This window comes from Maylandia zebra, linkage group LG20, assembly GCF_041146795.1.
Source record: "Maylandia zebra isolate NMK-2024a linkage group LG20, Mzebra_GT3a, whole genome shotgun sequence".
Classification (NCBI taxonomy): domain Eukaryota; kingdom Metazoa; phylum Chordata; class Actinopteri; order Cichliformes; family Cichlidae; genus Maylandia; species Maylandia zebra.
In genome coordinates this window covers 34,327,624-34,339,097 of record NC_135186.1, presented here as the reverse complement: position 1 = coordinate 34,339,097, position 11,474 = coordinate 34,327,624, and the positions used below count along the sequence as shown (strand labels likewise).

Here is an 11,474-nt window from a genome sequence, read left to right as displayed (position 1 = left end):
TACCTGCTCGCTTACTCACTATGCCACTTGACTTACCAGTTAGAAATGAAAGTATTCATTTTGGTGGTAAAACCAGAAGTCTACCATTAGGGGGCCTCAGATTATATATATAAACCTTCATTGTCCATATATGTGTGTTTTGAGAATGTGATCGATGTGATTTGATGCTCTGAAAGTTCTTGAATCATAAATCTAGAAGCCTAATTATATGATATATTTATGTATTCTTGTATCTCTCTCTCTCTCTCTCTCTCTCTCTCTCTCTCTCTCTCTCTCTCTCTCTCTCTCTCTCTCTCTCTCTCTCTCACACACATACACACACACACCCAGGATGACGTCATGTGATTTCCTGTAAATGGAGAAGGGAGGAGCATCTCTTCTCCATTGATCTAGGTCACTGCAAACTACGGAGCAGGAGGAAGAAATGAATGTGAGCTTTAAGCCCGACATTACGTTTCGTCTGCTTTCAGTCAGCTGTCTCTGTGGACTAGAAGAAAAAACAATGATGTGCTAATTCAGGAAGTGGACTGACAACTCAGTTCACTGCTGGAGTCTCTCTGTGTGTGTGTTGTACTTCCTGTTTTGTCAGTCATGAGAGTGGTTTGTATTCTGTGCTAATGCTCAGCATTTCTGAGTTACCGGTGAGCCTGGCTGAAAATGAATGTTTTGGAGGAAGAGGAGGACAGTGCACAATCTCTCTGTTTTCCTATGAAGAGAGACCTTTCCATAAATGACAGTGAACCTGGACCTGCAGACACAAAGTAAGAGACCGTTTCTACTGTAAAGTGAAGTGAAGATGATTTATTTGTTATGAAGAAATAATGTGTGCGATCTATTTTAGTGAAGTGTTCCCCCTAAATCCTTGATGTGGAACATCCGGAGCAAAATTTCACCGCGGATGTTAAAGACTAAAAACCTGTTTGCACAGAAATAATGCAAAATGAAACTCATGAGGGAGTTTTTACATTTTTATGCATACAGTACTCATAGAGATAAATATGTATAGGGAGGACTGCCTGAGTAATAGATAGACATTATAAACTGTTCACCAAGCTTGTGGGCCACAGACAAACCGACTCTTGTCGGAAAAATGCATATTTTATAATTTTTTAAAACTTCCATCCTTATCATCAAGTAAAAAACTACAAAAAGACATTGGAAAAAGGAAACAAGAAGAGTTCAGTGCAAACTAGCATTGATATCAACTGCACTGATTAGTTCTTTTATTAGCTGCTTATACAGCTACATTTGCTTACATTTTCACCTGTTTAGAACTACCATTTAGGATGTGGATCTTTGGAAAGGGACACAGCTGGTGAGACAGAGAGGTAAATAAACACGGAGACTGACTTCCACAGGAGATGCTGAAGACAAGAAACATCCCCAAAACCTCAAACCCTGGGTCAGTGACCCTGGGACCAAGACAGATCCCGTCAACATGAATGATGTGTTACATATTATATGTTTGTGTTCCCAGAGGTCAGCAGCCCAGGCGCAGAACAGCGTCTGTAGGATCAGAGTGTCTGTCAGTGAACAGTAACATCTCCAAAGATGATCCTCCATTCTTCAGTAATGAACCTGGACCTTCAAACACAAAGTAAGAAAATGTTTCTGCTGTAAAATGAGCAGAAGAAAATTCCCTTAGCAGGCAGAACAAACATGCTTCCATATCTGTAAGATCAGCTTATTGTGGTAGTGATATAAATAAAATCCAAACTGAGACCCTGTGACAGTGAATGTTTCTGCTTTTACTGAAAACCTCCAGAACCTCAGTCCTGTACTCATAATAAGTGACTTATTTCTAACAACATGAAGATACAAATTAACAATGTGCTAAATATTATATGTCTGTGTTTCAGAAAAGGAACAGAGACTTCAGGATTTGACTCTCTGTCTAACTTTTCCAAAGACGAGCCTATGCACTTCAGTAATGAACCTGAAGTCTCAAACACAAAGTAAGAGACTATTTCTCCTCTAAAATGACACGAAGATGGTTTGTTAGGATGACACTAACACAGAAAAGCTTCAGTGATTTTCAAAATCAGAAACCTATTTGAACAGAAAAGCTGTAACATGAAAGCATGAAGGACTTCTTGTGTTTGTAAGTGTCAGATATTTTAAAAACACATTATGAAATAGGCCACACTCATGATGGAGAACACAACAAAATATGAGGGGATACAGAGACACGCAGGATGATGAAGGAAAAGGCAACAGGTGGGAACGCAGCAGCAGTAAACTATCATAATTACCTGGAAGGAAATTAGACACAGGATACAGAGAAGAACAGTCACCAAAATAAAACAGGAAGAGAGCCACAACTGAACAGCGAGACAAGATTAACCTGATGCCAAGCACAAAAGAAGACCAAGTAAAGCACAGAAAGACAAAGGAGGCAGGAATAAACAGAGAAGCAAGGAATAAAGCACAAACTAAATCTGACATCATAACCTAAACGTAACCAAAGCTACAGAACTATAAAACCCCCAACATCACAAAATTCAAACCTGTGTCCAAGATCCAGTGACCATGACAGTATGTACCTATAGAAGGTAGAATATGTTCCTGAGTAATAAAATCCAAACTGAGACCCTGGGACAGTGAATGTTTCTGCTTTCACCGAAAACCTCCAGAACCTCAGTCCTGTACTCATAATAAGTGACTTATTTCCAACAACATTAAGATGCAGATGAACAATGTGCTAAATATTATATGTTTGTGTTCCCAGGGGTCAGCAGCCCAGATGCAGCCCAGCGTCTCCAGGATCAGAGTGTCTGTCTATGAGGAGTGACGCTTCCAAAAATCCCCCTATATCGTTTAATAATGAACCTGGACCCTCGGACACAAAGTAAGAAAGTATTCTGAACTGGCCGGTCTCCAGAGTGAGGCGGTTTTTCTTTTTTCTTTCTTTCTTTTTTTAAATTTAATATCTTCTTCCATGGTAAAGTAATTTGTAGTTTTCCAAATATGTGTTGTAAACTTGAAAATTAGTCCGTGCATGATTGCCCCACTGATCATAAAGTCTGTGCATGTGCGCCTATATCGCCCATCAGGGATTGTTGAACTGACGATTGCCGGTTGGAAACTTTTTACATATTTTTTTCACATATCGCCCAACCTTAGCATTTATACACCAAAGAATATATATTTTTCTATAATTATTTGTCTGCATTAGACTATTATTTTAATGTATGTAACGTACCTCTTTGACTGAGCGTTTTCAGTTAGTTAGTGCACTTCCCCCTATATTTTACCCTTGTGTTACTTATCTTCCTACTAATCTCCCACTGAATAAATACCCCCACCTTATATTAATGAATACCCTGTAATTTTATCTTCTAAACCATGCTATAATGTTTTACTTCTTATTCTGTCTGCACCTTTGTTCTCTTTTATAGTCTTTTATCTTATGTTTTAACCTTGTTGTGAAGCACTTTGGTGTACCTTTGGTTTTAAATGTGCTATATAAATAAAGTTGTATTGTATTGTATGTGTACTGGTCAATATACATTTTCTTTTGTATGCACAGAGAGAAGACAAAGAATCCTGTTTCCCACTGTGGAGAAACAGCCAAGTTTGGACGACATATAGGTGGTCAGAGCAACACTGTGCAAAGTAAGATTATACTTTATAAGATATAGGGGAAGATTCCAGATGATGATATGCTATACCAATATTAAAGTTTCATTAATTTTATTTCTGTCTTTCTCTTTTGTCTTCTAGCAGTTGCTGGTCTGCAGGAGCTTTTAGATGAACATAAGTTCAGTCTAAGGAAGAGATGTGAAACTGTAACTGAAGGATCTGAAGAAACAGGAAGAAGAACTCCCCTGAACAGAATCTACATAAACCTTTACATCACAGAGGGACAGAGTGAAGACGTTAATACTCAACATGAAGTGAGGCAGCTGGAGACAGGTTCCAAGATGAAGACCCTCCATGAAATTCCAATTAAGTGTCATGACATATTTAAAGCCTCTGACAAAGTGATCAGAGTGGTTCTGACCTACGGTGTTGCTGGCGTTGGAAAAACCTTCTCAGTGCAGAAGTTCACTCTGGACTGGGCAGAAGGTTTGGAAAACCAAGACATCAGTGTGGTGATTCTGCTTTCATTCAGGGAGCTGAACCTGATCAGAGATGTGCAGTATAGTCTCCTGGAGTTGCTCCAGGTTTTCCATCCAACATTACAGAAGGTCACAGCAGAGAAGCTGGCTGTCTGTAAACTTTTGTTTATATTTGATGGTCTGGATGAAAGCAGACTTTTACTGGATTTCACTAAGAGGAGCGTCATGTCTGATGTCGCACAGAAGTCAACGGTCAATGATCTGCTGACAAACCTCATTGAAGGCAATCTGCTTCCTACGGCTCTCATCTGGATAACTTCCCGACCAGCAGCAGCCAATCAGATCCCCCCTACACTTGTTGACCGTGTCACCGAAGTGCGAGGTTTCACTGATGCTCAGAAAGAGGAGTACTTTAAGAAGAGATTCAGTAATGAAGAGCTGTCCAGCAAAATTATTTTCCACATCAAGTCATCTAGGAGCCTCCACATCATGTGTGGAATCCCAGTCTTCTGTTGGATCACTGCTACAGTTCTGCAGCACATGCTGACTGGAGGGCAGAGAGAAGAGCTGCCCAAGACCATGACTGACATGTACTCACACTTCCTGCTGGATCAGACCAAGAGGAAGATTCAGAAGTACCATAAGGCTTCTACTCCTGAAGCTCTTCGGAAGCTTGGGAGGCTGGCATTTGAACATCTGGACAAAGGAGACATCATGTTCTACCAAGAAGACCTGGAGCAGTGTGGTCTGGATGTCACAGAGGCCTCGGTGTACTCGGGACTTTGTACAGAGATTTTCAAAAAAGAGTGTGTGATCTTCCAGAAACCAGTCTACTGCTTTGTTCATCTGAGCATTCAGGAGTTTCTGGCTGCCGTTTACATGTTCCACTGTTTCACCAGTAGACAGAGCAAGATCCTGGAGGATTTCCTAATCCCTAAGTTTTCTAGGACGTCTAGGAATTTTGGAAATAAAACTGCCCATGTGCTATTTTTAGATGACTTTCTGAGCAAAGTTATGGAGAAATCTCTCAAAAGTAAAAATGGTCACCTGGACCTTTTTGTCCGCTTTCTTCATGGCCTTTGTCTGACGTCCAACCAGAGACTTTTAAGAGACCTGCTAGGTCGGACAGAGAGTAATCCAGATAGCATCCAGAAAGCCATCAGCAACTTGAAGGAGATAAACACCCAAAAAATATCCCCTGACAGAAGTCTCAACATTTTCCACTGTCTGATGGAGATGAATGACCTCTCAGTACATCAGGAGGTCCAAGAGTTCCAGAAGTCAGGAAAGAGATCACAGAGACTTTCTGTTATCCACTGCTCAGCTCTGGCCTACATTCTCCAAATGTCAGAAGAGGTTCTGAATGAACTGGACCTGGGTGAATATAACACCACACTGGAGGGCAAACAGAGACTCATTCCAGCTGTGAGAAATTGCAGAAAGGCTCAGTAAGTCTGCCCGTGACTAACATTATAAACTTGGTTCAGGTTAGCAGTTTCGAGCCAAAGGGCAAAATTAAGATCAGATAAGATTTCAGATACAATTTTGCTGTGATTGAGAATTCAACAGAAAGATGATTTGGAGTTTCTGTGAGGAAACTCTTCACATTTTGGTCAGAATGGACAGTAAACTTCCACATTTTCATTAGAAAATGGTTTTAAACTTAAACTTAAAACTCCTGCTAACATATTTTAGGTTCTGTTAGGTGCAATCAGTGCAAACAAATGCTGTTGCCTTGTGTTGCTAGTTCTTGTCAGCTTCTGTTGACTCAATAAAACTTATTAGAAAATCTAAAGATTAGATGACGAAAAACGAAATAAATGTCTACTTTCATAACAATATCCCAAAAGGTTGATTCTGTTCTGTTCTTTCTGGGATTTCCTTACTTGGACAATTGAGCATGCATCAAGACACTTCATAACACTATGTTTTGTAAAATGTTCTTCTTTTTTTTACAGACTTTCTAGCTGTGAGCTCTCAGAAGCTCACTGTGAAGTTGTGGCCTCAGCTCTGAAGTCCAACCCCTCCCATCTGACAGAGCTGAACCTGAGCTTTAACAAGCTGCAGGATTCCGAAGTGAAGCTGCTCTCTGTCGGACTAAAGAATCCAAATTGCAGACTGGAGACTCTGAGGTCAGTTTACTGAGTAATACTTGCTTTTTTCCTCTCTTCAAATTGAGCATTGTAGTTTGAAGTGTTAAGACATTTCTTTTGTTGAGCTGTGAAGTAACCCCGTTATAAAGAGGCTCCATTATCAGATGATTGGATACAGCTGACAGCATAATATTGATGTTAAACTAATTTGAGGATTCAGAAGTCTGAGTCACAGAGCAAGTCGGTGTATTTGTGCTTGTACATTGTTTCTGTGTTGAACTGCAGTCAAAGCACAGAAAAAGAAAGTTTAGTTCTCAGTACTCTGTAACTTATGATCACCGTCGACAGCAGGAATCATATTGACAATGAGGGACTATTTAATAAAAAATCTGTAATTCCTAAACCCCCTGAATTAAAGCTGAAAGTTCACACTTCAATCACATATTGGTTATTTGATCCACTGCGGTGGTGTACAAAGGGAAAACTACAAAAATGATGTCTTTGTTGAACAAAGCACAGGCCTAGGGATGGGTATTGATAAGATTTTAACGATTCCGATTCCATTTTCGATTCTGTTTAACGATTCGATTCTTTATCGATTCTTTATCGATTCTTTTTTTTTTTTTTTTTTTAAAGGAGAACACTAAGGTCGATTAGCTTAGAACTTTGTTTTATATCTTCTCTTTGAACAAGATAGAAATTTAGGAGTAACATGGCCTTACAAACCCAACAGTGAGATCTTAAGAGATCCAGCCTACGGCTCTTTAATGGGGTGTCACAGGGTCCCCGGGGAAAAAATTGTAAATGTAAAATAATAAAATAAATATTCTTCTGTAGCAATAACAAAGTATAACATAAATTGTTCTGTGGCAATTACACAAGAATATCCAGTAATGTCCCTGCCTACAATTAAACACATTCACTTACCAAAAATCGGGGCATCTGCTGCGGCAAATGGGTGCAAGCCTTTGACCACAAACTTAGACACTGCTCGGTGACATTCGTCTATCCTGGCCTGAAAGGAGACGCTACCGGTAGACTGCAGCGAGAACTGCCAGCGAGCGCCAGCCAGACTCTGTCTGTCTCTCTCATCATGGTCACCTACATGTACAGTAATGGCAGGTCTTGTAATAAGGCAGATCGCGCTAACATAATATGCACTGTTAGTTGATTATTTACCTGCCGCATTAACGGGAGACGACGTGCAAACGTTACCGCTGCTGCTGGGTTGAGAGTCACGAGTCCGGAGCGGAATTAAAAACACGTGTCATCGTGTGTTTTGTGAGCAAATGCTTTTGCATATTCGTAGTTTTCCTCCCTTAAATGAAATATCTACTTTGTAAGTTGCCCTGTTGTCATCGGTTCTCATAAAGTATAATCAAACTATTGAGCGTTTGAGCCGCTTAGGCGCCGTGTTTCCTGCCAGGTAAATGACGCGCCGCAACGTGGTGACGTCATTCGGGGCGACTGGAATCGATAAGGGAATCGTTTGCAAAAATGGCAAACGATTCCAAGGAATTGAAAGAGTGGGAACCGGTTCTCAACAAGAACCGGTTTTCGATACCCATCCCTACACAGGCCTAACTGTAATTTGCAATGATTTGTATATTAGTACATAATTTATAGTATAGGTGCAAATTTAAAACTAATATACATTATATTTCCTGTATTTTATAAATGACTGAATCTGAATCTGCCTTTTTTAAATTCTTTATTCAGACTGAAGGGTTGTAGGTTGTCAAAGGCCAGCTGTGCTTCTCTGGTCTCAGCTCTTAAGTCCAACCCCGTCTATCTGAGAGATTTGGACCTGAGTGCCAACACGCTGCAGGATTCAGGAGTGAAGAACATGTGTGGTTATCTGGAGAGTCCAGGCTGCAGATTGGAAGTGCTCAGGTCAGGCAAAAATGTTTTGGTTGTGTGGTCATATAAATATAAAAGTTTAATATGTAGGCTGGCAGTCTGCAGAGGATTTAATGCTAATGCTTTCTTCTTTATTGCTTCAGTCTAATAACTGCAGGATGCAATGTTGCACAACAATGTTGAGCAACACACTGAAAACCTAAAAAACGTAGATTAAGCGCAATCAGAAAATTTTGTTATATTAGAATTAAAACCAAGGTGACGGCTAAGTCATTAAATAATGTAATTATTTTATAAATATGCTCTAATTTAACTAGTTTAGTCTATAAAATGTTCCAAACTGTGAAGCAACATTATTAAACTCACTTTCTTTGAGGTTAGCCTCAGAGTGTACGCCCCACTTTATGTGGGTTGGCTGCAGGCTGCAGTGCTATGCTAACAACAACCTGAAACAGATGAACAACTTTTTAATTTGTGCCTATATGAGGTCCAGCCCTGTAGTGAGAAGCCCAGCCAAAAGGCAGCTAATTATATCGATTCAAAAATGGAAGCAGTTGCAGACAACTACTTTGTGACGAAGTAAGAAATGCTTGAATAATCGTAACTTTGGTTTCTGGTGTGATTTTGAATCCAGCTTTCAAAGATTTGATGATTTTGTTTTTAACAAACAACATAATGTAAATCAGTAAAGATTTTCAGCTTTACTATTTAAGTAATCAATCCCATTTTTGATTTAAACATGCGCTCAATTTTTTTTGAGAGGAGCAGCTAAAAACTGGAGGGAGTGCTGATTTCCTTGAGTTACAGACAGGGATCTCTGCAGGCTGGGAAGAGTCTCCACGAAGGAAAGATCATGAAAAGAGGAATAAAAAGTCACAGGGATAACTTGCTATCTTATGATGATAAGAGCAATGAACTGGTGTCAACTGGATGATTTCCTCAACCTTAAAGCAATCATGTTAACCTGTAGTTCACATGGAGAGTGGGCACAAAGGAGGACCACTCCTGACACATGTAAACAAAAAGTGAGCAAGGAAACAAGGAAACAAAGAGAATAAGAAAACAAAAGAACAAGAGGACTGTGATGGACTCATTTTTTGGATCATTAATGAAAGTTGACAATCAAATATATTTTCATGTTTATTTAAATAAAAATGTTTTATAAGTATTGATCATCATTTTGTTAACATTTCCATTTTATGGCTTGATGAACTTGGGCTGAAAGGATACATTTTTGACTTGTCTGATGCACAGGATTCATTTGATTGTGTCTTTATTGAATCTATCAGTTATATTAAACTACTTTTTATTAGTTTTTCTGCTGAATAAAATATCTTGTTGGTTTGAGGTGTTTGAAGTCTCTGTTTCCTAACCTTTTACATCCTATACCGTCTTTAGCTTCAGATTATTAAACTGGTTATAATTTTAAAATCTGTCTAAACTTAAATGTTTCATTCATTTCTCAGATTGAGGGGCTGCAGTGTGTCAGCGATCAGCTGTACTTTTTTGGTCTCAGCTTTAAAGACCAACCACTCTCATCTGAGGGAGCTCGATCTGAGCCAAAACAACCTACGGGATCCAGATGTGAAGCAGCTGTTGGATCTTAAGGAAAGTCCTGACTATAGACTGGAGACTCTGAGGTCAGTAAAGAGCTGGAGTCACTCTGTGTTGCATTCAGCAGTATTGTACTGCAATAGAAATAATTCCAGACAAATATACAAATATATACAGTACAGATCTGAGATAACATTCAGATCTATATTTCTATATTTCATAGCTAACTTAGCTTAGTGTCTTTCATGGCTGCTTCCATGTTTACTAGCCAGGTGATATTACAGAAAGCCGCCACAAAGATGTTTGTGTTAAATTGAACAGCAGGAAATACATTTTTAAAAAAGATGTTCATGGATCATTTATGACTCTTCACAGTTCACTTCCACTGTGGAACAATAGACTCGATGTTCAAACGTGTAGGTTAGTGGGTGTACATGTTGACATGAAAACTCAGAGAAGCTAAGATAGGCTAAGATAGGCCACGCCTCCACTGCAGCTGTGAACAGGCTAGATGTGCTGCATCTCTGAGTGACAGCTTTTGAAGTTACTTATTCAATACACTTGTTTCTTGTCTCTACAGGTTGGAGTGATAATCTGTGTAACAATGAGAGCAAGCAGGACGACGAGTGGACGAGCTGTGATGATCCACTGAGGTTGGAGCAGCAGCAGGTTGTTGGTTCCTGTAGAAAACTGGTTCCCAGTATTCCAGTTCCTTGGAATTGTTAGTCCTCCTGTCTGTGTCCTTATTAGGGATTTGCACTGGTGCATGGGGCTGTAGTTAAATGGTGATTATGAGACAGAGTGTTTCAGCTATTTTACTTGTTCCCAGAGCTAATTAAGTAACATACTGCATTACTTTTACGAAAAGCATTCTGTGTAATATTAAACACTGACTACAACAACGAGCGCAAATACCTCAAACACGCACAGAAGTTTGACTCCAGCATGCAATTAATTTGCATGAATGTTATTTCTTCTTGCTGCTTAGTGACGGTGGTGACTCTTTAGTCTTCAAGACAAATGGCGAAAGAAAAGGTTTCTGGATGTTTTCTGATAATCAGATGAATAAAACCCAAATTACAAGCTGTTAGGGTCAAAAATTGTCTTCACTCGTTCTCATTGCATTGTTCTCATTGGAGTGTGTGAGTGTGAGCACAAATAGTGTATTTCAAATGAACTCCGACATGTTTGCCATCTGTATAGTAAGGTCAGTAGGACACTGTGCAGGTGTGACCCACCTGGTTTGGACCAATGATGAAAAGTGTGTGTCACAATTTCAAATTTCACTACTGCTCGGAGGAGAGTTAGCAAGTTTTTGAATATAAAGCTTTACTCTATGCTCATGTGAACGAGGCCTTATTTGAACAAATAATCAAATATGGATTTTTACTCATTTCTCATCTTGGTTTAATATCAGCTCTATAGTCACGGTAAAAGGCTGTACTCTTCAAAGATTGCCTTCCACCTGAAACTGATAGTTGTGGCAGACTTGTAACATGTTAGCTTCACACGTGTCTAAATACAGTTTCTATATCTACACAATGAGTCTTTGAATGATTAAAAATCACACCTGTGCCTAGTACCCAGAAGAAAAGAAATTATGAAGTTTGTTCCAGCAACTCTTGGGGTCATAGAGGTTGCTTGTTTGCTCATGCTTATCAATACAGTGTTGCTTTAAATTTGAATGTTTTATTTGTCATGCATGCCTCAGTATCCTCAGCCTGCTATCCTGTGCTTCAGCTGTCAGGATAAGCGATTTTATCTGGCACTGACCTGAGAACAGAAAGCAAATAAAGATCTTTTCCCAAATAATCAGTTCATTTCACATGAGCTTGTTTATTGAACAAGGCTGCAGACAGTTAGCTTGGCCTACCTGAGCTGATGTTGGTCCAGCTCAGAGTTTTAA

General features: G+C 39.4%; 1 protein-coding gene across 2 annotated transcripts; it reads left to right on the top strand.

Annotated features, from left to right (window-relative positions):
• The first annotated feature begins 349 nt into the window (after positions 1-349).
• Positions 350-10,651, top strand: LOC112434142 (NLR family CARD domain-containing protein 3). 2 transcript variants are annotated; one of them, XM_024801933.2, is made up of 10 exons: positions 350-761; positions 1,478-1,597; positions 1,860-1,955; positions 2,729-2,848; positions 3,530-3,615; positions 3,727-5,509; positions 6,020-6,193; positions 7,874-8,047; positions 9,481-9,654; positions 10,149-10,651. In XM_024801933.2, exons 1-10 carry the CDS (start codon positions 658-660, stop codon positions 10,156-10,158), a joined length of 2,841 nt encoding a protein of 946 aa, XP_024657701.2. In that variant the 5' UTR covers positions 350-657; the 3' UTR covers positions 10,159-10,651. The 2 variants fall into 2 exon arrangements, with proteins under 2 accessions (XP_024657701.2, XP_024657700.2); XM_024801932.2 differs by having other exon boundaries at positions 3,724-5,509.
• Positions 10,652-11,474: the final 823 nt, after the last annotated feature.

Excerpts from the sequence above, each read along its gene's own strand:
- LOC112434142 (XM_024801932.2), top strand. The coding sequence starts at position 658 with ATGAATGTTTTGGAGGAAGAGGAGGACAGTGCACAATCTCTCTGTTTT. Across the intron at positions 2,849-3,529 it reads CCTGGACCCTCGGACACAAA|AGAGAAGACAAAGAATCCTG; the intron begins GTAAGAAAGTAT and ends TTGTATGCACAG. Across the intron at positions 5,510-6,019 it reads AGAAATTGCAGAAAGGCTCA|ACTTTCTAGCTGTGAGCTCT; the intron begins GTAAGTCTGCCC and ends TTTTTTTTACAG.